This window comes from Canis lupus, chromosome 9, assembly GCF_011100685.1.
Source record: "Canis lupus familiaris isolate Mischka breed German Shepherd chromosome 9, alternate assembly UU_Cfam_GSD_1.0, whole genome shotgun sequence".
In the NCBI taxonomy this organism is placed as follows: domain Eukaryota; kingdom Metazoa; phylum Chordata; class Mammalia; order Carnivora; family Canidae; genus Canis; species Canis lupus.
In genome coordinates this window covers 5,889,259-5,913,764 of record NC_049230.1, presented here as the reverse complement: position 1 = coordinate 5,913,764, position 24,506 = coordinate 5,889,259, and the positions used below count along the sequence as shown (strand labels likewise).

At 59.6% G+C, this 24,506-nt stretch overlaps 3 protein-coding genes across 18 annotated transcripts in view; 2 read left to right on the top strand and 1 right to left on the bottom strand.

Moving 5' to 3' along the window:
- Positions 1-1,829, top strand: part of TMEM94 (transmembrane protein 94) — a 35,815-nt gene extending 33,986 nt beyond the window's left edge. For all 13 annotated transcript variants that reach the window (XM_038546603.1, XM_038546609.1, XM_038546608.1 and 10 more), the window contains 3 exons: positions 22-115; positions 300-470; positions 630-1,829. In XM_038546603.1, coding sequence (XP_038402531.1) covers positions 22-115; positions 300-470; positions 630-702 — 338 coding nt within the window. In that variant the 3' untranslated portion in view covers positions 703-1,829. The remainder of the gene's footprint in view (positions 1-21; positions 116-299; positions 471-629) is intronic.
- Positions 1,402-24,506, bottom strand: CASKIN2 (CASK interacting protein 2). Of its 3 annotated transcripts, XM_038546612.1 has the most exons (21): positions 23,921-24,506; positions 18,900-18,963; positions 13,768-14,312; positions 9,557-9,608; positions 8,932-9,029; positions 8,383-8,528; positions 8,186-8,281; positions 7,960-8,090; positions 7,667-7,775; positions 7,239-7,347; positions 6,910-7,004; positions 6,179-6,440; positions 5,938-6,059; positions 5,787-5,847; positions 5,616-5,707; positions 5,324-5,434; positions 5,144-5,245; positions 4,893-5,031; positions 3,253-4,728; positions 2,943-3,165; positions 1,402-2,507 (listed from the first exon to the last, which is right to left on the bottom strand). In XM_038546612.1, the coding sequence occupies exons 3-21, from the start codon at positions 13,859-13,861 to the stop codon at positions 2,417-2,419; spliced, it is 3,609 nt and encodes a 1,202-aa protein (XP_038402540.1). In that variant the 5' UTR covers positions 13,862-14,312; positions 18,900-18,963; positions 23,921-24,506; the 3' UTR covers positions 1,402-2,416. The 3 variants fall into 3 exon arrangements, with proteins under 3 accessions (XP_038402540.1, XP_038402539.1, XP_038402541.1); XM_038546611.1 differs by lacking the exons at positions 18,900-18,963; positions 23,921-24,506 and adding an exon at positions 15,433-15,570; XM_038546613.1 differs by lacking the exons at positions 18,900-18,963; positions 23,921-24,506 and adding an exon at positions 15,433-15,570 and having other exon boundaries at positions 13,768-13,881.
- Positions 16,652-23,697, top strand: TSEN54 (tRNA splicing endonuclease subunit 54). 2 transcript variants are annotated; one of them, XM_038546615.1, is made up of 11 exons: positions 16,652-16,737; positions 16,853-17,017; positions 17,124-17,187; positions 17,271-17,354; positions 17,658-17,756; positions 18,760-18,812; positions 20,530-20,631; positions 20,752-21,494; positions 22,139-22,199; positions 22,557-22,673; positions 23,189-23,697. In XM_038546615.1, exons 1-11 carry the CDS (start codon positions 16,682-16,684, stop codon positions 23,337-23,339), a joined length of 1,695 nt encoding a protein of 564 aa, XP_038402543.1. In that variant the 5' UTR covers positions 16,652-16,681; the 3' UTR covers positions 23,340-23,697. The 2 variants fall into 2 exon arrangements, with proteins under 2 accessions (XP_038402543.1, XP_038402542.1); XM_038546614.1 differs by having other exon boundaries at positions 16,676-16,737; positions 20,851-21,494.

Sequence of the window (24,506 nt, the reverse complement as noted above, 5' to 3'; positions counted from 1 at the left end):
CACTGACCCTGTTTTCTCCAGTCTTCATTTCTATCACCCATGTGCATCGCACCAAGCCCCTGTGGAGAAAGAGCCCCTTGACAAACCTCTGGTGGGCCATGACGGTGCCTGTGGTGTGAGTATCTGTGGACGGGGCGGGGGCAGGGGCGGGGGCTTTGGCAGGACTGTGCTTCGAAGTCCTGCTTCCAGGAGTTAAGGCAGAGGTGGAGTACTGCCTTCCTTTAGCTGCTCGAACTGAGAAAAGCAGGGAAGGAAGCAAGAAGACCCAGGCTCATGCGGGCTGCTGCCTCTCCCTGCAGCCTCCTGGGGCAGGTGGTCCAGACAGCAGTGGACTTGCAGCTGTGGACGCACAGGGACAGCCAAGTCCACTTTGGCCTGGAGGACGTGCCTCTGCTGACGTGGCTCCTGGGCTGCCTCTCCTTGGTCCTTGTGGTGGTCACCAATGAGATCGTGAAGCTGCATGAGATTCGGTGAGCCACGGCCGGGCCTCCCTCTGGGGTCGGGCGCATTCTTGAGGCCTGTAGCGTCCTGGGCATTGTTCTCCCACTTGGCCGCGGCCTGTACTTCCCTCCATCCCTGGGGTCCTGCCCTGTGCTCTAACCTGTGCTTTTCATTTCCTGCCCCACCAGGGTCCGGGTTCGCTACCAGAAGCGGCAGAAACTGCAGTTTGAAACTAAGCTGGGCATGAACTCCCCCTTCTGAGCCACTGGCCACTGTGGTCATATTTGCCCTGGCCCCAGGGCCACAGGCAGACCAGTTTCTGAGTCTGGGGAGTTGGTATCATGAATGTTTCTGGGTGTCCTCTTGTGCCCCATGGCATTGGAGGCCGGGCTCCACGTCAGACCCAGCTGTTGTCCGTACCACCAGGGCTTTCCCATGGAGGAGTTGGTGAGCCATGGCCTCAGCATCAGGACAGTCTGGTCTTGAATGTATGACCCAGTGTACTTAGTATAGGGGACCTTAGCCTCCTCCACCTGCAGGCTGTCCTCCTTTAGGGTCTCTTAACCCAGGGCCCTCTGTTGTGGGGTCTCCAAGTAGAGCCAAGAACCATGGGGCCCGGGCCTCAGTGGCAGCCACCGTGGTGGGTCCAGACAGACCACTGTTGATGATAGCAGTGGTAGTGCACCCTCCCTGCGCCCCACCTGTCCTCCTGGGAGAGGGGCCTGGAGGTGGTCAAGTACTTCCCTCCCTCCCTCTGTGGGGGAGCCTCACGCTCAGATCTGAAGATGAAGAAGCCCCCTGCCTTGCCCTGGAACCTCATCCTGTGCCTGCCTCCACGCTGGCCTTGAGCGTCAGTCTTGGGGCTATGGCCCAGGGCTCCTTTTGGCCCCTCACCCTATTTCTCCTGTGAGAATGTTTTTACTGGTGTATATTTTTTACTGGAAATGAGCCTTTTAGGAATGAATGTAGACTGGTTTGTATTAAAACTTGTAAATTGCTTAACAAATATCTGTGGCTGGTCCATGAGGCAGCCACTGAGGGGCCCACCCAAGGCTTCGGCTGGTGAGGGAGCCCCAAGGGGGAGGAGAGGGAAGAGCCCAAGCCTTGCTCCCTCCACACTGGCGGGAGCCCTCGGGTCCAGCTCGGGCAAGAACCCTGGGCTCAGAGGTCCGTGGCACAGATCCAAACACACAGCCCAGTCACGGGGAATGACACTTTTCATTGGGGTTAGTTGGGAGAAGAGGTTAATGGTTACAGAGCCGGGGCCTGGGCCAACCAGACTGGGCTCCAGCCCCGAGGCGAGCAGTGCACTCTTGCTGTGGTCCGAAGCCCCCTCCCCTGTGTCCTCTCAGGCGGTTATAGATAGAATAAATTCCATTTAAAATATATGCTTTTCTCTCTGCTTAAAAAATAACATTTACAAGTTGAAAAAGTTTGGACTTTGGGGAATCTGTTAATCCCACTGTCTCTGCTTGTGCCAGCTCTGTCTCACTGGGGAAGGGGGGGCAGGCCTGGGTACTGCCACCACCACAGAGAGCAGGCCCCTGGCCACTTATTTACATGTCCTGTGTACACTGTGCAGACCTGGTGAGACACCCAGCCTTCACCAGCCCCTCCATGTGTCGGACAGCACAGCAGGTGTCCACAGGCCCTTGGGGTGGGAGAGGGCAGAGGAAACACTGCAGGAGCCCTGCCCCCACCTTCCTGGGAAGGAAGCTCTTACCAGGGTCCCTGTCCATGGAGGAGGGGCTGTCTGGTCAGATTACACGCTGGGAGGGGGCTCTGCTGAGATAGCAGCTTCTGACAAGTCCCCTCAGCCTCCCATGGAGACTGCCCTCCAGAGCTGCTGCGTGGACAGCCACAGGCTTGGAGTAGCAGGAGGGCCCGCACTCAGGCAGCAAGAGCTTCTGCGCTGGGGCAAAGGCGACAGACACTGCAGGTCACGATGGGCACTTCCGAAGGCCACCAGAAGCGCTCAATCTAGCATGGCATCCAGCTGGTCAGCCAGGGCATCAAACATGGTGCTGATGTCATCCAAAATGTGCTTGGCGGAGGTGCTGGGAGGGCTGCAGCGGGGGAAGGACCAGGTCTGATCAGAAACTGGCCTGCACCCCATGGGCTATGGGTGGGCTGGGGGCTGTTCTCAAACTCCTGGCTGATGCCAAGCACTCTGCGTGCATCTTACTTCTCAGCCTCCCGAGGCAGCAGGAGCTGCGGCCCCTCACGTGTACAGGGCTCAGGAGGAAGGGATGTGCTCCAGCTCACATGCCTCTATGGGCCAGCCACCAGGATTCCCCATAGGTCAGATCTGGGTGGTTTCAGAACCTGGGCTCTGGCCATTCCAGTAAGGGTCACCCCAGCCTAAGGATCTGTCTGGGCACCCTCCCCCCTGCTCCCGTCCCCTGCCAACATCCCAGGACCCCGGGGAAGAGGATCGAGGAAGAGCTGTTCCTCCACTGTAGCCCCTTCCCTCCCTGTACCCAGCACCCAGCGCCCCTCACCCCTCTCGCTCCTCAGCGCCAATGCTCTTCTCTGCGGCCCGTAATGCAGCTGCCAGGGAGGAGCTGGTCTGTTCCAGCCTCTGCTGGGCCCGGCCAGAGCCCACAGCCCCAGTGCTCTCTGGCCTTGGAGGAGGCACGGGGCGGGGGCCAAGCCGGGGAGCCAGCTTTGGGCCTGAAAATGCCAGCTGGGTGCAGGCCACAGACACAGGCTTGGGGGCTGTTCCTGCAGAGACAAAATGGTTGGCTGTGACTTGATGGGCCGGCCACAACCTTTGCAACAGTGCCCCCTCCCACAGGCCCTGCCTCATACCTGCACCTGGCACCTTGATGAGGGCAGCGGGGGAAGCTGGGGGCTCTGTCTCCCCGTGCCGCCAATCACCTGTTGAGCTTTCCAGAGCAGGCCCGGGGCAGGGGGGTGCAGAGGGCTGGGTTTGGGGGCTGGGAGAAAGGGGTGCTGGAGCTCCCTGAGTTGGAAGGCTGCTAGGGTCCAGCCGGGGAGGGCTGGGAGCAGCTGAGGAGGGCTCGCTGGGGGTCTGGGAGGGCAGGGGGGCAGAGGGGCTGGGCGTGGCACTGGCCACCCCGAAGGCCAGCAGGGCCGTCTGCAGAGGCTCTCTCTCCCGGCATTTGGGTCTCCGCTTGACAGTGTCTGACTCTGTGAGGTTGAAATCCAGGCCAGCGGGCACAGGCGCCTCCCGGGGAGGGGGGCCAGCTGGCTTCGGCCGCTGTTTGATGGTCAGGTTCCCCTCCTCTGCAAATGGGAGCCCCTCCCCTGAGCTGCCCCGAGATGGGGGCGTCCCCTCAGGCCCTGGCTCCTCCTCCTCTGTGTCCGACACGGGCCCTGCTGGCACAGGCGGGCTGGGGGGCTCCGAGGGTCCAGTTGGCTCACTCAGTGTTCGCCTTCGGGGCCCAGAGGCCCCCTCCTTAGGCCCCGGGCTTCCATCTAGCGGAGGCGCCTCTGTGGTGGGGCCAGAAACCGAACTGAGACGTTTAGGGGGTGGGGGTGGCGGGCCTTTGCGTCGGGCACGAAGGGCAAAGGACTGGCTGCGGGGAGCCCCTCGAGCTGGGGTCGGGCTAGGGCTGGTCCGCGCTAGGGCACTGCGTCCTGGTCGCCGGGTGAGGGTGGCATAGCTGCCCAAGGCACTGTCCGCTGGCCCCTCAGCCTCCCCCTCTGCTTCCCCCTCCGCAGGGCCCGGACGGCTCAGGCTGTGTGACCGGCGCTTGGGCCGGGGTGGGTCCGGAGGAGTGGCAGGAGGACCAGCCAAGTAGGAGAAGGCACGGGGTGCCCCGGGAGGTGGCCCCGGAGCTGGGCTAGAGGGTGAGGCCTGGGGATGCATAAAAACGTAAGGGGGAGGCCCTTGGCCAGGAGGTGGGGAACAAAGCTTAGAGGGTCGCTCCGTGCCCTCTGGAAGGTTTCTCTCCTGTGGGGTGCTGGAGTCTCCACCACTGGGCTGGGGGGCAGGCTGTTCCTGTGAGTGCCCGGACCCTCGTGAGCGTGCTCCAATGCTCTCCTGGCTGGGGGAGCGGGCGGGGGGCAAGGGGAGTGGCTCGGGGCCACCCCCAGCCATGGCTGCCTGTAGCTCTGGGCTTAGCTCGCTGCCCTGAAAGGTGAGGAGGCGTGGGCCGGTGGCAGCTGGACCGTCCCCATTCTCCAGCCCCTCGATGGCCATGAGCTCCGGGCCTCTGGCTAGCCGGCGGCCGCCGCCTTCAACCGGGACCTCCCCCTGCAGGAGGCCCCGCCGCAGCTCGGCCAGCCGCTTCACTCCCAGCATCAGCTTCTTCTGATGACCTGAGAGGGGACGGGTAGAGGCCACAGGGTTAGCCAGGGCTGCAAAGGGCCACCCTAGCCCCTCCTGGACCCCGTTCTCCCTGCTGGGCTTGAACCCTGGGACGTCTTAGAGACCCTTGGAGGCACGTGGGGGCCCGGCCAGGAGGCCCCAGGGCAGTCCTCACCGAGCTTGTTGACTCCGATCTCCTGCAGCTCCTCCCAGGTGAGGTCGGCCACCAGCCCCATGGAGTCGTAGCCGCTGCTCACTAACTGCTTGTGGTACTGCGGCAGCCCTAGCGCACACAGCCACTCCCGCAGGTCCGCCTGGAAAAGGACCCCATGGGAGCTGGCTCCCTGGCCCGCTGCAGCCCCCAAGCCAGGATGGGCCCACATGGCCATGGCTGCGGGTGGGAGCCGGTGCCAGCCACCTGCTTACCGGGATATAGTTGGGCAGCCACTCAGCAATGCTGAGCTGAGCAATCTCTGAGGCGATTTTCTTCCTGTGCCCAGGCTTGGTCACCCCGATGGCCGTCAGGTCCTGCCACACAGACTCGTGCCATCAGGCCCCCTCCGGCGCCCACTGGGCCCTCCACTGCCCTCCTGCTGTGGCACCTACCTCAGGAGTCATACGGCTGATGGTTGGCACATCATAGCCAGCCTGCAGAAAGTGGGCGGTGTAGCCTTCCAGCTGGAACTCACTCAGCCAGTTATGAATGGCCTGAGCGTCCTGTGGCATAGGGGCAGAGGCTGAAGTTAACAGAGCCGTGTCTACTGAGGAAGAGCCGAGGCCGTGGCCCAGCCACCTGCTCCAGCCTCCCCTAGGGGCCTGGCCTGAGTCCATACTGGCACCCATCCCACACCACTGTGCCCCCTGAAGCCCACAGCCCACTTCCCAGTGGAGGTCACACCTTCCCCTCCAGCAGCTGCTCCGGCCTCACATCCTGGGTGAAGAGCTGTTCCCCAGAGCGGTAGTGAACCAGAGGGCGGTGGTTCAGGTTGTCTTTGGGAGGAAAAGAACTGGAATCAGGAGCGGCATGGTAGAGGGATGCCCACCCAGGTACCATTTATCCCCTTCCTACCTGCCAGGGGTAGTGGGTGCAATCCCGGCAGCACCTGATCCTCTCCCATGGAAGGCAGAGGCTAGAGACAGAGAAGGGTCTACTCAGCAGGTGGGGGGCTGACTGCAGGGTGTAGGGCTCTGTCCTGGTCCCAACACCCCCTCTCTCCTACCTGGGCGTTCTCAATAAGAAGGCCAGTGCCATGGCCATTGGTGCCCTCGGAACTCTGCCCGCTGCCGGCACTGCGGATGCTGCCCACGCTGCCCTCACTGCCCACACTATTCCTGTCACCTGCTGCAGGGGCACAAGCAAAGAAGTTTGAACCCCAGTTGGCCCTGCCAACAGCTGACTGGCAGCTTGCCAAGGCCAGATGCCCACCCTGGTGCCTGGCACTGCCCTCTGGGAGGATGTACCTGGGCTGTCTGGGCTGAGGCCCACCCGAGGAAGCTGGCCATAGGTTAAAGGGTGTAAGGGGTCATCGGCAGGGGGCTGTGGTGTCCGAGAGAAGCCTGGGCGCAGGGGGGTGGGAGCAGATGGGAGGCGAGGTGCGAGGACGCCCACCCGCTTGCTGACCACCTCCACGATGCCTGGGGGGAAGTAGCCCACACGGTCCGTGCCCCTCTGGCTCTCATGGATGTGGCCCTTCCAGCGGCCATCGGGATGCTGCTCAAGCACCTGTGGCAGATGGGGTGTTGGGGGGGGTGACAATGAGAACAATCATTTCCTGCACCAAACAAGAGCAGCCAGCCAGCCCCCCAGCCACAGTCCAGCTCCTCCTCTTCCCACAGGAAGTTGATGCCCAAGAGCACCCAGAGCACTGCCCTTACTTGCCGGCATCCGGCTCAGGCCCAACCCTCTCTGTGTGCCTCCAGGGCAAACAAGGGTCCCCGAATCAGCCTGGATTCAAATCCCAATGCTACTGCTTGCCATATGATCTCAGGCAAACCATTTTAATTTCTCTAAGACTCAATTTTGTCATTCTGGGAAGGAAATAGAAATAGCACCTTCCTTACCTGGATGGGGAGGAACTCAACGAGACAGTACACCTAAAGACCTTACACAGAGCCTGATCCACAGCAGGTGCCCACGTTAAGTGACAGCAATCACTGGTGCTAGCAAAGGGATGCCTGCACCAGGTCCTCACCGTGATGACATCCCCTGCCCGGACATTGAGAGCAGTGGGATCGTGGAGGTTCCAGAAATCCTTGAGCGCTCGCACCTTCAGGATCCCTGAGGCCTCTGAGAGAAGATGCAGTGTAGGCGTCCACTGAGGGTCCTTAGGGTATCTTCCCACCTGTCCGGTCCCATCCACAACCCTCCCCCAGGATCCCGTTGCAGCGGTCCCCTGACTAGCGCTGGGTTCAAGAAGGTGACATCTTGCTCCTGGGACCTTGCTCCTGCTCCCCTTCCTAGTACGCACCAGAGAAGCTCTGGATCCTACCCTGGGCTGGGTCTTCTCTCGCATGCACTCACCCCGCAGTAACTGCTTGATTTCTCGGCTGGCCTGGGAGGTGGTGAACTGATTCACGATGTCCAGTGCTGTCTGGTTATACGTGTTCCGAATGTTCACGTCCACTCCGCCCTGGGTGCACAGTGCAGTGTAAGCGTGCACGAAACACTGTGCTTGCCACTTCCCCCAATCCTCACGGCCGCCCAGGAGGAGAATGGTTCCTACTATTTTTACGTTTTATAGATGAAGGAATGGAAGCTCAGAGATAGGATCGTGGAGGTGCTCAAGGTCATTCAGCTGGTGAGAGGCAGAGCTGGGGGCCTGAACCAGGTGGGTCTGCTCTCCGCCCACCCAAACACCATGTTGTGGCATGCTTCCACAGCGGCTCTAGGCCATGGCACCCAGAGGAGCTCTGCACACGTGTGCAGGGTGGCCAGGCACCCACACCCACCTCCAGGAGCAGCCGTACCACCTCCGTCTTGCCGTACAGTGCGGCTTCGTGGAGCGCCGTGCCGGTCTTGGTCTGCCGGTTGATCTCGATCCCCGCTCTAAGGAGCTGTCTGTGGGCGTGGGGGGCAAGTCACAGGCATGGGGGTGGGGGCAGGAAAGGAAGCAGATTGCTGGGGGCTGGGAGAATGATCCAGAGCAAGGGTGAAGAGGGCAGCAGGGCAGGGAGCCGAGGGGGACAGCACTCATTCCGCAGGAAGGGGACGAGGAAGTGGTGGGGGGGCACCCAGTGGGTACCTGATGACCTCTCTGTGGCCATTCTTGGCAGCCAAGTGCAGGGGTGTGGTGTAGTTGGGGTCACACGGGTCCTTGGCCTCACCCTCCAGCAGCGCCACACACAAGTGACTGTTCAGTAGCAGCTGGGCCACCTATAGCAAGCGGCACCCAGTAGGGCTTCCTCCTGAGACGCCCCCCTCACCCCACAGGTGCCCAGGACCTAGTACCCAAGGGCTGCAGGCCTCACCTTGAGCCGCCCAAACTCACAGGCCAGATCCAGGGGTGTCTTCTTTGCCTTGTTGACCAGGCATGGGTTGGACTGATGCTGGAGGAGCATTTCTGACTGGGGTGGAGGCAGCTGAGTGAGGAGTCTGGCCTGGCCAGCCTCCCCGCCCCCTCCACTGCTCCAGAGCCCCTTGCGGGCAGGTAGGCAGGTTCACGTACCACTTCATAGTGTCCATACTGGGCAGCCAGATGCAGTGGGATCTGCCCATCCAGCGAGGCGGCGTTGACGGCTGCAGAGGCGCGCAGCAGCAGCCTCACTGGCTCCAGCCGGCCCTGCCAGGCTGCGTAGTGCAGCGGGCGCATGCCTGCAGGAGGGAAGCGGATCTGAGGAGGTCCTGGGCTGCTATGAGTTCAGGGGATGGAGCTCAGCAGAGTCCAGAGCCACCCCAGCTGGAGGGGGAGACAGACCCAAGGGGAGTGATGCTGGTTTGGTCAGAGAAATGTCTGGTTCATGAGGCTGAAGTCAAAATCCCATCTGGCCCACCAGAGGTGATCTGGGGGGATCTCATGACAGGAAGGTAACCTGAGCCTCCTCATCTGGGTAACGGGGTATTAGAACCACTCACCACCCCAGAAGGCTGTGAAGATTAAAGAGGTAAAGGATCCGCAAGCCAGAGAAACTACACCAACCCATGTTAGCATTGCTGGGATGTCACAGGAGCAAACTGTGACCACAGGGTGTGGCCAGGGGACACACTGGGGTCTCACCATTGCTGTCCTTGATGTCAACAGTGGCCTGAGCCTCCAGCAGCAAGGCTATGAGCTCCAGGCTGCCCCCCAAGGCAGCATGATGGAGAGCAGAGAATCTGGTGTGGGGGACACAAAGTAGGGGTGTTGAGTGAGCAGTCCCCCACCCCCCAAATCCTGGTCGTCCACACCAGACTCATCCTGGAGGCTGGCAGGGCTGAGTGACTTGCCCACTGTGCCCTCGCCCCCCCACCCTGCCAGCCCTGCCGTGGGAGCGCAGAGCAGCCGGGCTACGGCATGAAAGGGCTCAGTGTCTGGGCTGAGAGGCCTGTTTGTCTGGCCTCCCCCCCCAAGCCAGCCCAGGGGAGGGGGCCGTGGGAGCAGGAGCCCGAGGGCTCCTACCCTCTGGGGAGAAAAGGGGGCCTAGCAGGAATCTGACCCAGGAGGCCCCTCAGAGAGGCACTAGGGCTCCCTCCCCTCACTTGAGGATAGCGCCACAGGCAGGAGGATGGGCAGGAACCAGAGCTCTCAGCAAACATAATTCAAGGGCCAAGTTTGACAGGGGAAGGGACTCTAGGGCCCAGGTCTTTCCCCTTACCCCTCCCCCACCCCACAGCTCTGGAGAGGGATGCGGGCTCACACTCACCCATCAGCATCCTGATAGTTGACGTTGAGTCTCTTCGTGGAGCCGAGGAGCTCTGGGGGGATCAGAGCAGAAGGCATCAGGATACCCTAGAATGATCTGTCCTTACCTGCATCCCAATCACTTTTCCCTTCCGCTGCTGAATCCGGCTGACCTCTTGGTGTGCAAGAAAGCACCTGCCCCATGGCCCTTCGGCTGTCCTGTCCCTATGGCTCCCCACTGGCCCACAGGCTCATCAGCTTGAGAGTGCCCAGTGCAGGGAGTAGCCGCACCAGGGGCCTGGCTTCCCTGGGTCCCCAGCTTGTTTATAGAGCCAGAGGGGGCGGGAAAGGGGGGTACTGGCATGCCATGCCCTCAACAGACAGGCCCACGAGCGCATGGTTAGCATTCCTGCCTGAGCAGGCCAAGGAGAGTCTCATTGTCCCACTGGGCCAAGGGAGCTGGGAGAGAAAGGAGAGGGCCACTGGACGCTGGAGGTAGCAGGGCAGATGCTGGGGCTGGACTCAAGCTTGGGGACATCCCTGAGTGGAGCGGGGTGAAGAAGGTGGCATCAGACAGACCTGCACTGGGCCCGGCTCTGCCATGTACTGGCTTGTGTGATCCTGAGCAAGTCACTTAACCTGTCAGGCTTAGTGTCCTCATCTGTAAAATGGGCCAATCACAGATCCTGCTCACCAGAGTTGTAAGGATTATGCCTGACTCTTGTCGGCACACCACAGAGGGGGGCCGTGGCCGTCACCCTTCAGAGCTCCTTACGCCTTAGCTGTTACTGTCCACATGCTGTCCTCTGGCAAAACTGGTACAGTCCCCCACTGGCTCCTGTCAGGGGAGTAACTGCTGATTCTGCACCCACAGGCTCCCAGCAGAGATGTCCATGCCCCAGCAGAGGGCTCTCTGCTGGGTGGTGGCCAAAGGAGCCAGGGGCATGGGCAGGACACTGGTTGGTCCCCATCGGGGAGGGCGATAGGATTCAGGCAGGAGTGCTCCATGCACCGGCCAGGGCACAGGAGGGGACAGTCTTTGATGAGCATTGGGAGAGGAAGGGGAATGTCTGTCACAGGCGGGCCCCTGCCTCCTGCTGGAACCCACCCCTGCTGGGAAGGAGGCCTGGCTCAACCCAGGCTGGGCAGGGTGCCAAGCATGCTGGTCTAGGCCTGCCCTCCGGGCCCTGGTGGGCCCCTGAATACCCCAGCAAGACAGGGCCTCATTCCAACAGGGAGGGATCAACACGGTAGTGAGGAGCACGGGATGGGGAGAGAGGGGACGGCCACGTTTAGGGCTAAGCCAAATCACACTATACGCTATGCAGAAAAGGTAAATACAGAGCTGGGCAGTGACAGAAGGGGTGAGCGGGTGGAGGCCGCTGGAAAAAAACCAGAGGCCTCCCAGCCTTCCTCTGGCCTCCTTGGAAAGTCCTTGTCAGAGAGAGTCACTCAGGGCACTGCAAAGGAGAGGGGCTTTAGGAGCAGGAAGTGTGTGGTTCAAATGCTCCCCCTTACTGGCCGCACGACCTTGGCCAGCCAGTCACTGAAGATGACGAGGTTGGCGGGGAGGAGACACAGAAAAGTCCCTCCACCTGCTGCTGGCCTGGACAGCCCAGGATGGAGTAGCCCAGTAGTGAGATACAGTCCCTCCGGGGAGTGGCAGGACAATGTGACAGGAGGGATAGACAGGAACAGGGGCAGGGCCAGGCTGGGTGGCTCTGTTCTTTCCAGAACAATGGCCGGAAAGGCTGTGGGGGGAGGCTCCGAGTGACTGGGCTAGGGACCTTGGCTGGAGGGCGGAGGGTCCTGGTTCCTGGCAGTGGCTCCAGGCACTTCCCCTGCAGTGCAACCTTCTTCCCGGCCTGGCTCTGGGGGTGGAAGGGTCGCTCCTGATTTAGGCTCAGGCAGAGGATGTGAGCTCATTGGGCCACCCTCAGCCCACTCCATTTCCTCCCGCCAGAGAAGGAGACAGCTCAGAAAAGGGAGTAGGGGAGCGAGGGAGGGCAGGGCAGGGGCACCTTCTTCTCCCAGCCACCTGCTCCATCAAGAGGACCTGGGTGGGCAGGGAATGCCAACCCCCCAGTGACCAGACAGCAAATAGAAGCCAAAGAGACAGCATCTCCCAGTGGCCAACCAGAAGGCTCTAGCTCTAGCTCTCAAGGGGGAGCCCTGACACCTCCCTTTCTGTCAGTTTCCTTCGCCCTTCTGGGATATGGGGCAGGAGTTCCCGGCCTCCCTTCTGAGACTGCTTTAGAGGCACCTGGACAACTTTCTGATTTGCGGTCTCCAGATCTCTGTGATGCTTCTCATTCTGAGGGAGAACAGGGAGCCTGCACTTTCAGAACAATCACTAGGTAATTCTGAGGAGCAGGAGCAGAGGGGAGAGGACAGGGACTTGACTGATCTGCCACAAAATGGCTGTGTGACCTTGGGCAAATCACTAATCCTCTCTGAGTGTCAGTTTTCTTATCTGTAAAGAAGATATAGAAATACCCATCCCACAGGGAATTGAGCGCTTAGAATATTTCATAACCTACAGGTTCCTCAAATGTCGCCTTGTGAGTCTCCTTCTTGCACCAGCTTTCCCAGCTTCTCAGAGGATTGGGAGGGGAGGCTCAGTGCCAGGGCCTCACAAGGAGTCCCAGGACTCTGTCACTCTGTGCCCGTGCCTACATACTGCCTATACAATGTACAAGTCCCCTCTGGGGCTGAGGGAAGGGATCTCTTCCCCCACAGACATTTCCCCTGGGGCACAGGGCACCTTCCCAGAGCCTAGGAGCCTGGCTGTGAGGTTCCCACCACTGGCCTCTCGACCCCACCCCACTTGCCCTCCTGAGGGCCTAACTTCGAGGCCCCAGGCCGTGAGGCCAACAGCAGCTCCACCAAAGCCCTACTGGGCAGGTCGCCAAAAACAACACAGAGGTGAGGGGGAGGAGGGGGAGGGGCTCCCACTCTTGGGCCTCCAGGGCACTCCGGGACCTCCTTGGCACCTTCCTCCCACTGTGCTCACCTGGTATCCACTTCCCCAGGGCACAGAGATCACACTACCTGTGCTCCCCAGCCCCCCTGGCCCAGTTCCATCTCCCCATACCCTGGGTCTCCTGCCCTAGTGTGCAAGTGGGTGCACACCCACTTGCACAACTCCCAGGCCCTTCAAATTCAACCTTCTGGCACCCCCAAACTCCCAGGTGTGGGTGAGGATAATTAGATGCCTTCATGTTGTCTGGGGCGGGGGGGGGGGGGGGTGCCCGCTGGCTGTGCATAGGACTAAGGTATGTCTTGGGGCTAGAGCCCCAGCACTCTGAGGGAAATCCTCCCTCCCTAGCCCCAGTCTGGTGGCAGGAGCTACCTCCTGCCCCTGCTGGTCTAGAAATTCCGGGGACAGGTCCAGGGTCTCCTGGGATAGAGCTGAGACAGCTTGCCCTGAAACCCAGAGATCCACTCTCCTTGGCGGGGGGGGGGGGGGGGGGGGGGGGGGGAGTCTCACCACAGAGGTACCCAAGAGATGGGGTTCAGGTATGGCCACCCATGATGCATAGAGCCCCCACAAGTCTGTCAAGACTAGAGACCCAGGCTTTGGAGAGACCTCTAGAAAGTTAGCTTTGGCCACAGCCCTCCCAGGGCACACAGGCAGCAAAGTCAAGGGGAAGGGGCTTTAGCAAGTGCTGAGAAAGCAATGAGCTTTGCTTTAAGCAGTAGATCCCTCTTTTCTGAGGTGATCTTACAGGCATCCCCATTAAGGCAACATAAATGCAGAAATGCTCTTGTTGAATCGGGGGATGGGGTTGGAACTCCAGCTAGTCAGTCTTTCCCAGCCCACTGCCAGAAAACTCGTGCCTCCAAAGAAGACATCAGAAAAACCACCTGCTAAAGGCAACTCCAATGAGGCCAAGAATTTTGGTCTATTTTATTCACTGCTGCCACATAATGGCCCAGCGCCTAGAACAAACTGGCACACAGTAGGCACTCAAACAAACTTGAATGAATGCATTTCAACCCATTCACTCTATAGGTGAGGAAACTGAGGTCCACAGAGATTACATGATTTGCCTAACAATACACAGCAAGGGATGACCCAGCTCCCTCTATGGCTCTCCCACAGTCACTCCTTAGAGAACAGAACAGTCCTCCCACCCCAAGACCCCAAATCAAAGACCCATAAGCCTCTCTCCGCAGCCTGAGCACTCAGGGCAGGATCTCTGCTAGACAGTCACCCCACCAAGCACTCACTTGTCTTTGCGGCCTTGACCTTAGCCACAAGTTTCTGCACACCAGTCACATCTCCGTTCTTGACGGCAAGGATCAGGTCCTGTTCACGACCCATTCCGGTCCCTGGGCTGGGCTCTGGGATCAGGAGTCCAGGGCAGAGGCAGGAAAACTTTAGGTCTAAGCCAAGGCGTCAGGGTGCCATGCCTTGGACCTTTGGAGGGCCAGGTGTCTCCTGGGGGAGCCTGTCTGGTGTCCCAGCAGGGGGCTTCTTGTTACGCACTGACGGGTACTCCCTCAAAATGTTTCATGAGCAGCCACCACAAGCAGGAAAACCGATCTCTGAGGGGGTGGAGGCCGTGTGGAAACCCGGACAGATAGCTGCTTGCCGCGTCTGACGGCCCAGGGATGGGCTGGGACTGGGCACGCCAATCTTCCCAGCGTGGCTCAGGAGCACCAATGCCCACCCAGAGAGCAGTCAGCATTCCCTCGGGCCTCGGGAAGCAGCAGTGGACAAGTCTCAGGGGTCTGGAAAAGGTGCAGTGCCTCTGCTGAAGGCTGGGCCAGGCCTGCAAGGGTCCCAAAAGCGGGGCTCAGAAGAGTAGGACAGGGCTTCCAGGGAGCCCCCAAACCACCCTAGCTGCCCTTCTGAGTCAAGGAAGGGCCAAGCCACTCAAAGCAGGGAGACAGCTGCCAGGCATGAGAGGAGTATTTGGGGGGAGGCGGTGACTTTCTGGGAGAGGGAGGCTGAGTCATGGAGGCCCCAGGGCACCTGGCAGCACCTCAACCTGAGGCAGGAGGGGCAGCTGGCAACAGGACACACTGGGGCAGGCTGGGCCCAGCAGCCTGTTCTCCACAGCCCGGGGCTCTGACACCCACAGACAACTGGTGGGCCAGGAGGTGAGGCCTGGAAGGGTCACTCCCTGTGGAAAGTACCTGCCCCCACACTCCTCCCAATCTAAGCTTTACTGTAATAGCTGGATGCCCTAGCCCCAGGCTCTTTACGAATTCAGAGGGTGGAGTGGGGAGCTTACAGCTCCCCATTTCTGGCGGGTGTCTGACTGCTGGACAGGGAGGCTTTATAGCACCTGTTGCTGACCCATCCTCACCCCTTGCGCGGGAGAGGAAAGCAGCTGGGCAGAGAGGAGACAAGAGCTGGGGGCACTGCTGAGAGACTGGGCTGCGTGGCCCCCCAAGCCTGAACCTGAGGCCCGGAGCCCCGACTTCGCTGCAGAAAAGCTTACGTCAGTTCTCAGTGGCCAGGAATTTGTTGCCCGAGCCCCGTGGCATGAGACCCATGCAGGCCTGGGGCCCCAGCTGGGGTCTCCTTACTCCCAGAACGTCCCAAGCCCGACACGGATGGGACTCCTGCTCTCGCCCGCAGCCAACACAGGAGGAGGACGCCCCCGGTAGTGCTTGGGGTCGGGCTGGCTCCCCCGCCCCCCGGAATGCCCGTCCAGCGCCGCGCAATCCCCCAACCCAGCCCAACCCAGGCCGACCCAGGGAACAAAGCGGCGGGAGCGACCGGGAGAGCCCAGCGCGGGCGGGACTGATGCGGGAGGACGGAACGGGGGCGCGAGAAGGACGGAAGGAGCAGAGAGACGAGGGCGCCCGCCGATCCCGAAAGAAAAGTTAGTTTGCGCCCGCCCTCAAAGGTGCTGACCCCCCGCGCAGGCCCCGCGGTCTCACCTTTCCCAGCCGCCCCGCCGGGGGTCTGGCTGGCCCTGCCCGGTCCCTGGCACTCTGGACGGTGGCTCCCACTGCCCCCCTTACCCCTTTCTCCTCCCTCTCCTCCTTTTCCAAGGCCGGCTCGGCGCCTCCCGCAGGAAATCCCGCCCCTCCCCCCTCCCTCCCGCCGGATCGCGAGCGGAGGGACCGTCCCGGCCTCGCAGTCGGGCTGTCAGTCAGCGCCCGCGGCCCCGCCCCTGCCCTGCCAGACCCCGCCCCCGCTGCGTCCGTCCGGACCGGGCACGCTGGCCGGGTCAGCGCATGCGCCCAGGTGAAACGGCGCGGTAGGGACCGGAGTGCGCGCCCAGCATCCCAGTGGCGGAGCGGCCGGGACCTGAGGCCCTGGAGTTCAGACCCAAGGGCGAGATGCCCTGTTGATGACTGAGTGGGAGAGAAGACGTGATGTGAAGGGGTCTGGAAGCCGAGACCTGGGGACCCCACTCGGGAAGCCCCCTTTCCTCTTCGCCCCTCGCCCCTCTTGGGACGCCCACAGTGACCTCCGCCCGCGGCCACAGGCGCCAACACCAGCCGCTGGTTGGAGCAATGGTGCCACCTAGCGGACCAGGTCGGAGCGGCCCACGGTGGCGGCGGCGGGGACCCCAGCCTCGAGGAGGTGCTGGTGACTGGCTGGAGTGGCGCTTCAGCACCATCGTGGGCCGGACAGCTCCTCCCGCCCCCGGCCCGCGAAACCCGGCTTCCGAGCCCCTAGGAAGGGACCCAGCGGAAGCCCCAGAGGACGTCTGAATCCACCCAGACCGTATCTGACACTCCCCGGTGGCCAGTCTGCGAAGCTGGAATGCGGGAACCCATGACTCTCCCTCCTCTAAACCCTCCCTCTTTCCTCCTTGTCCGGCCTGAGTGGTGAGGGCTAAGCGGCCCGGGGCTGCGGAGGGGACGGTCACGCATTTGAGTGTCCACACTACGCTCTGAGACGCCGGGCTCCTCGATTTTTACTAGAGAGGATCCCGGAGGACGGCTTGGGAGGAGAGGCGAGCTCCTACAAATCCAGACACCTGCAGTCTCTCTGCCCGCGGAATCGCGGCGCAAACTTGTTGGCAGGGCTTCGGCCGGCCAGGGAGTCGTGGAAAGCCGGCTGGTGGAGCCGGGGGCTCGTGGCGCGGCGGGAGGATCCGCGGGCGCTAGGGCCACGCGGAGCTCCGGCGGTGGGCGGGCCGGGGGCGGTGCGCGCGCAGCCGCAGACGGCGGCCCGATGGAGCCCGAGCTCGAGCCCGGCGCGGTGGAGGTTCCCGCCGGGCGCGTGCTCAGGTGCGGTCCGGCCCGCGGAGGCGCGGGGCCCGCGGAGAGGGCTTGGGGGGAGGGCGCGGGGACCCCGGACGCGCCCCAGGGCGCCGCGCTGACCCCGCGTCCCTTCCTTCCGCAGCGCCCGGGAGCTTCTCGCCGCCCGCTCGCGGTCCCAGAAGCTGCCTCAGCGCTCGCATGGGCCCAAGGACTTCCTCCCCGACGGCTCGGCCTCCCAGGCCGAGCGGCTGCGCGTGTGCCGCGAGGAGCTCTGGCAGCTGCTGGCGGAGGAGCGCGTGGAGCGCCTGTGAGGGGGCCGGGCCGGGCCGGGCCGGGGCGGGGGCGGGGGCGGCCGGACCGCGGCCCCTGGGCGGGGGGACACTCAGACGGACCCTCTCCCCGCTCTTGGCCAGGGGCAGTTTGGTGGCTGCCGAGTGGAGGCCGGAAGAGGGCTTCGTGGAATTGAAGTCTCCAGCGGTAAGCGGCGGGGCGCAGGGAGGGGGACCCGCCTTCTCCGCCTTGCAGGCTCCTTGGTGACATTTGCTGTGGGTCCTGCACAGGGTAAATTCTGGCAGACCATGGGCTTCTCGGAACAGGGCCGCCAGCGGCTTCACCCCGAAGAGGCCTTGTATCTGCTGGAGTGTGTGAGTGGGGCCCCTGGAGCGTGAGGAAGGGTTGGGAGCAAGGACCTGAAAGGACGTGTTTTAATTGGAGAAAAATTCAAGAAGCTTGTAACCCGAATTCTACAACCGGAGACAAGAATACCGTGCAGAGAGCTGGGATTCCCTTCAAATGAGGGGGTGGTGCCCTCCTTTTGTGGTTGGCCACATTCTTGTTGTGACGCTGGAGATGGGGGGGGGCGCCCCTATATCACTGCCTGGAAGTTGCTCCTTTAGTTGAGCCACTGCAGGAGGGAACACAAGCTGAGTGGTTGGCCTCACTTCCAGGGCTCTATCCAACTTTTCCACCAAGACCTGCCACTGTCTATTCAGGAGGCCTACCAGCTACTGCTGACTGAGGACGCTGTGACTTTTCTGCAGTACCAGGTATCTGCCACCCTCTCCCAGGAGAGGAGCCACCCATCCATTGAATCAGGTGCTAGACACCAGTGAGTACCAGTGAGGTGCCGGACGCAGAGCTGTGTGCCAGGACAAGACAGCCAAGGGCTCTGCTGACATGGTGCTTGCATCCTAGTGGTGGCAATTGGGAATAAGTGAGCACCAACTGAATGGTTGACTTCACAGAACTGAGGGCTGGGAAGAAAACAAAGCCGGGGAGGAGCATAAGGCTAGAGATATAAATGTGGACATCATGAGCACATGGATGGTGTTTAAAACCATAGGGCAGAGTAGAGGGTTGTGTCTGAGACCTGGAGCATTTCAGTTGTGAGGAGGTACGGGAGAAGATAAGGAGCCAGAAACAGGGACCAAGGAGCGTCTGACAACACTGGACAAAAACCAGGAGAGGTGGTATCACAGAGCCAAGAGAAGGAAGTTGTCAGCTGTGTTGAAGGCTGCTGAGAGATCAAACAGGATAGGGGCATTCCTGCTTACATCTCTCTGATGTGGGTATCAGAACACAAGGATGGACAGGTTCTTTACCAAAGACCACTCCTACCCTGCCTGTGTCTGGAGGTGTAGGGTGGAGTAGCACGGGCAGGGGGTGTGCTATCACCTTTTGCCACTTTCTTGTTCATGTTGTGGTCAGGAGCTTCACTCTCGACAGCTTTGGTATCATAGCATGCTAGCACCTGGTTCTTTTCCTGATTCATCATGTATCAGCTTTTTTGAGATTCTGCGTTTAAATCAAGAAACTGCTCAGTGTCATTTGTGCCCATAGTAAGGTGGGCAAGAGACAGGAATTCAGAAACAGGCCTTAGTTTGGAGAGGGTGTTTATAACAGAATATAGTCCAGCCAGTCCCAGGGCGTGGAACTGGGGTGTGTAGGAGGAGCGGGGGAGGGGGGTGCGTGTGGGGAGTGGCTCCTGTTTGGAGGGATTGTTTGGTATTTTCAAAGGTGGACCTCTGATCTTTACTTTTTCTCTTTGAGGTCTTCAGCCACCTGAAGAGACTGGGCTATGTGGTTCGACGATTCCAACCAGGGTAAATCCCGATCCCATTTTCCTCCCATTTGTTCCAGTCCTGGGACCTGGTAGACTAGCCCCAAATTGGAAAATGGCCTCTCGTTACCTGGAATCCTTCGCTGGAGCTGCAGCTTCCTGGGCATGGGCTGGGGGCCTTTGTTGGAAGTGCCCTATTGAGAGACACGTTGGGACAAGTCTCAGTCATTTCAGCTCATCCTGGGTTATCAAATTGAGCCCCATCTTCAGCCCATTCCCTCCACAGATAACAGTTGAGCACTTATAGCTCAGGACAGTGCACTGGCACATAGCTGTAGTGCCAGAACGATGCCTTAGTAGGTGTGTAAGCAGATTCGTAAGTGCATGCATGAATGAAGGGCCAAGTGAGGAATTAATAGTTGAGTAGGGTCTCACATTCCTTTTGCTAAGTTAGATGTTCTTTCCTTCTGGGGCCTCTAAAGATGATCACCTTAGTAGCCCAGCATTGCTAAGAGCCACAGAGACCATCAGCTAAAGAGTGGAAACTGGTATACTCTTTACTGTTTCCCAGCATGTCACGAAAGCTCTAGAACAGGTATGTCTTTTAGTTCCTAAAAGTGGGATATATACTCAGGAAATAGTCACAGAAGTGTACGTAAGTTCACCTGTGAGAATGTTCATTCATTCATTCAGTAATATTTGTTGATCCCTTACTGGGTGCCAGGCACTGTGCTCATTGCTGAGGAATAGCAAAGAGCAAAATCACTGCCCCTATAGAACGTGCATTTAGTGGGGAGCTTACACAAAACATCACTTTACAAAATTGGCAAACTTGAAAACATCCTGTGAGTTCAATGGGGAAGGGATGGTCACACAAATTAGAGTTTATCCCTTAGAGCAGCACTGTCCTGTAGAACTTTCTGCAGTGATAAGAACGTTCCAGGCCTCTGCTGTCCAATATATGTGGCTTGTGCAACTGTGAGACTGAATTTTTGTTTAATCTTAATGGGTTTAAATTTAACCTTAATAGCCCCTTCTGTTTAGTGGATACCATTTGGACAGTGCAGCCTTAGCATCGTAAGGGGCTATGTCCATAATATATTATTGAGAGTAAGAAAAGATTAAACCGTAGTATATTAGGACAATGTCTTTTCTTTTTTTAGATTTTATTTATTTGTGGGGGGGAGTGCAGGAATTTGGAAGGGAGTATAGAGGGAGAAGGAGAAGCAGACTCCCTGCTGAGCAGGGAGCCTGATGTGGGGTTTGATCCCAGGACCCTGGGATCATGACCTGAGCTGAAGGCAGATGCTTAACCGAATGAGCCACCCAGGTGCCCCAGTACAATGCCATTTTTGATAGAAAAAAAAAAAAATACGGAGACAGGATGTGTTTGTAAGAACCAAAAGTGTTATAGTGAGTATTTTTGTTTTTCTTATTTTCCAAATGTCCGTTTCTCTTGATTTTTCTCACCCATGATTAATCATTTACTGCTGGCTGTGTGGGAGCCCCAGTTCCAGTAAATCTCTGTTCAAAGGGGCCACTGGTGAATCCCAGAGGCCTGGGCAGAGACATATGAGCAGGCAGGCCCCTGTGGTTGCCCCCATTTACCCTGCTTGCAGGTCTGCCCAGGGACTTAGCCCTTGGGTTTGGCTTTGACTCTGGCCCCCTAACTTATCCTCTGGGCCAGTCCCTCACAAATTCCCCCTGGGAACTCCAGGCTGAGGAGATGGTCTGTTGCCCACCCAATTCTCACTCCACAGTTCCATCCTGTCCCCTTATGAGAGACAGCTGAACTTGGATGGCAGTGCCCAGTGCCTAGAGGATCAGAATGGCAAAAGGAAGAGGAGGAGCTCCAGCTTTCGGTAATGCTCCCCACATGGCCACCCCCTGCCCCCTGGGAGTTCTGGGGAGCAGAGCTGTTGAGGGAGTGCTGGTTTGGGGACCTTGGAGAATTCATTGGCTTAAGAGCTGGGCTTGGGCAGCTCCCTTGTAGGATCCTGGAGGCAGTATAATATGTGTGGGACATGTGCACCTCAGCAATCAAGAGCAGACGTGCTGCATTTCCTCCTCACGTCCCTCAGGTCTATTAATAAGAAGGCCAAGGCCCTGGAGAATCCCCCACAGGGGGTGGATGAGACACCTGAGAGCCTGACAGCCTCCAGCCCACCTCCCTGCAACCAGAACAGCCGATGCCCAGAGGAGAAACCTCAGGAGTCAAGCCCTGTAAAGGGCCCAATGGGCCCATCTCAGCTTCTGGGAGCCCTGGAGCCCTGGCCTGGCCTGGCTAACGAGGGGGTGGGGTGCAGCCCGGAGAGTGGCAAAGTAGAGAACAGGGTCAAGGGGTTTTGTAAGCCACGCTGGAACTTTGAACAGATCTCCTTCCCCAACATGGCTTCAGATAGCCGCCACACCCTTCTGCTTGCCCCAGCCCCAGAGCTGCTCCCAGCCAATGTCGCTGGGCGGGAGACAGATGCTGAATCCTGGTGCCAGAAGCTGAACCAAAGGAAGGAGAAGCTCTCCAGGCGGGAACGGGAGCAACAAGCAGAGGCCCAGCGCTTCCGGGAGGATGTAAATTCAGATCCCGAGGTGCAGTGCTGCTCCAACTGGCAGGAGTACAAGCAGCTGCTGCAGAGGAGGTGTCTGCAGAAGAGCCAGAGCCGCCCCCCACACCTGTGGGAACAACCTGTCAGACCCTTGCTGAGTCCTGGCCAGGCAGACTCCCCAGGTACCCGCCCCCCTCACCCAGCCAAAGCCCCACAGGCTCCTGGCAGCTGAGGAATCAAAAGACTTTGAAAGGGGCATGGATTGGCCATAACCAATTGAGGCTTAAGAAAGATGGGGCAGAGAGAGCTATCCAGGGGAGTGGAACCCATAAGGACAGTCTGTTCTCCTGGAAAGCAGCAAAAGGACCCATGTGGGAAGGCGTGGAAATGGCAAGTCAGTGTCCAGGGAGAGGCGAGGGGGAACGAAACTACAACTACATCCTTAAAATAATAAACAAGATACATGTGGATAGCTCTGCCACCGACTAGCTGTGGTCCCCTGTTCTCGCAGCTCTGTGAGAGGGGAGCAAGAGGTCATCTCCTGGCCAAATCAAAGGAAGGCTTACTGTATGCCCTGTGTGTTTAAGAATGGAACTAATAGGGCAAGATTGGTATTAACAGATTCAGGATTCTTTATAATCCTTATGAGAACACGGGAGATGTCACCATAAGTATACTCCAAATATTGCATGGGACGTACCTATAACTTTTTTTTTAATCTGCTAAGTCTGGCAACCCTAAACTAGATGGCAGGTTCAGAAACATCAGAGGAGTCTGCAGATGGTTGACTTCCCTCCCCAACACCTTATTTTCACTGTCCTTGCAGCCATAGCCCTTCAGCATATCTCTGTGCTGCAGACCACACACCTTGCTGATGGAGGTGCCCGGTGAGTTTCCAGGTAGTGCCTGTCTCCATAGTACCTTGGCTGCCAGCAGTTGGCAGCTGGGACTTGACTCCTGAAGTTGGGCATGAGCTGGGGGATCATTCCAGGGCCCTCAGCCTGGCTGAGTCTCATGTGTCTAGGGGAGAGGGAGGGATGAGAGGCAAGAGGTGGACTAAGCCTGAGGATTCTGAGGTAGGCAGCCAAACCTCCCCCTGCCCAAGTGGCACCTCACAGCAGGACCTCCATCCCTGTGGATGAGGCTGCTTCCTGGAACTGTGGGAGGGAAAGAGCGGGGCATGAAAGAAAAGGGAGAGGAGGAGAAAGATCCCTGTTTCTTAAAGTTTCTTCCTCTGTCCACAGGCTGCTGGAGAAGTCTGGGGGCTTGGAGATCAGCTTTGACATTTATCAGGCCGATGCTGTGGCCACATTCCGAAAGAATAACCCCGGCAAACCCTACGCCCGGATGTGCATTAGTGGGTACGAGACCAGTGACCCTACCCCCAGGCTGCTGCCAGTTCTTTTGTAAACCAAGTGGACCTCTCCTCCCCACCCCTAGCCAGTTTGCCAATCTGAGAGGAACCAGAGGTCCAGAGAGCTGTCATTGATGCAGGCCACACAGCCAGTCAGTACTATAGGAACCAGAGCATACCAAGTCCTAAGCCCTCATTTCTGGCATCTTGCGCAGTCTCTCTCCTGTGCCAATTTACTGCAGGGCTCACCCAGCAGAAGGGTTGGGAATCAGAGGGATTCACAGGCTATGAGTGGTAAGAACCTCACTCTTCCTAGCCCTGGTACTCAACCAAGGCTCTGGTCACTCTTGGAGAACTTACTAGAACCATGCAGTTTGCAGACAGGAGAGTCCAGAGGCCATTTGGGTTCTTGCACTCCCAACTCTTGTCTAATTCCCCCCTCCCTGGTAGCCTGAGAGGGCTGGGGTCTCAGAGCTTATGGGCGGCCTGTGCCTACCTCTCTGTCTAACTTTATCCCTGCAGATTTGATGAGCCAGTTCCAGACCTCTGTACCCTCAAGCGGCTGTCCTACCAGAGTGGGGATGTTCCTCTGATCTTTGCCCTGGTGGATCATGGAGACATCTCCTTCTACAGCTTCAGGGACTTCACGCTGCCCAGAGATCTGGAACACTAATGACACCGCTCTGGCAGGGCATGGGACCTGCTCGGGGGGACCTGGACTGTCTATTCTCAGGGACCATCTCAGCTGCCTCCTATACCCAGACTCACCTGTAGCTTCAGGGGCTAGTCTGGGCCTTGGCCCTGAGTGTCTGATGCTTGCAGGAGAACGAAGCCATGCCCCTCCCCTCCCCCCACCTGGCTTCCATAGTCCCAGGCCTGAGATTGCTGTCTTGCAGTGATACTTTGGAACTCAGGACTAGATTTCAGAGACCCAGCGGGGTGGGGCAGAAGAGAGGACTCTGTGCCTTTAATCGAGAGGGTGCCTGCTTCGTGCGATAAAGCCAAAGCCATTAAAAAATAGATCGCTCTAATGCTGTGGCTGGAGATGGTGCAAAACTCCCCGGCCCTGCCCGAGCCTCAGGCCACCACCCCTCAAGTCCCGATGTCCGTGGAGCAGGCTCCAGGCCCTCACCCCTCCTTTGCCAACCCGCAGACCGTGCTTTCTCTGGTGCGGGAGCTAGGTCCCCGCGAGGGCAAGAACGCGACCCCGCACTTTCCTCAGGCCCTGCGCCCAGGGGACAGGAAATCACAGACCTAATCAGCTTGGCTTTCTCAATGGTCGTCCACGGGGAGGAGGCTGGCGCTCCATCGGGCCTTCCCTGAACTTCCCCGCTTCGGGGTAGAAGGGCGGCGGAGAGGCGCCATGTCGGTGTGGCTTGAACGCTAGCGGCTTCGGAGCGCGCCATTCGCACCCCTGGCCTCCGCGCCTCCTCCGCTCCCGCCTCTCGTCGCTCCACCTCGCTCCGCAGTTGTGCTAAAAACTGGTCACCGTTGTCCTTTGGGGCCTCGGGCGCCTTCTTGACTCCGCAGCAACTCGGCGGACTGGGGTCCGGGCTCGGGGCCCGCCCCGAGGGGAGGCGCCTGGCGGCAACGCCCCCGTCCCCAAGCCACCTCGCCGTGGGGTCCCGAAACCGGGCCCAGTGGCCGCCGGTCACCCGCTCTGATTGGGTTGTGCGTCTTCGGGAAGAGCAGGCCCGGCTACGTCCCTCCCTCGGCCGCTCGGGGCCGGCGGGGGGAGGGACGGCTCCCCTCCGCGGTCCGGCCTGGGAGGCGGGCCAGGCTGCCGCGCGTCCCAGGGACTATTTCCTCCCGGACGCGGCAGGACATTGGGCGCGGCGCG

Coding starts and splice junctions, on each gene's coding strand:
- TSEN54 (XM_038546615.1), top strand. CDS start 16,682: ATGGAGCCCGAGCTCGAGCCCGGCGCGGTGGAGGTTCCCGCCGGGCGC. Junction 17,018..17,123: donor GAGGAGCGCGTGGAGCGCCT/GTGAGGGGGCCG, acceptor GCTCTTGGCCAG/GGGCAGTTTGGTGGCTGCCG. Junction 17,188..17,270: donor TGGAATTGAAGTCTCCAGCG/GTAAGCGGCGGG, acceptor GGTCCTGCACAG/GGTAAATTCTGGCAGACCAT.
- CASKIN2 (XM_038546612.1), bottom strand. CDS start 13,861: ATGGGTCGTGAACAGGACCTGATCCTTGCCGTCAAGAACGGAGATGTG. Junction 9,030..9,556: donor AACTATCAGGATGCTGATGG/GTGAGTGTGAGC, acceptor CCCCCACACCAG/ATTCTCTGCTCTCCATCATG. Junction 5,848..5,937: donor TTCTTATTGAGAACGCCCAG/GTAGGAGAGAGG, acceptor CTCTGTCTCTAG/CCTCTGCCTTCCATGGGAGA.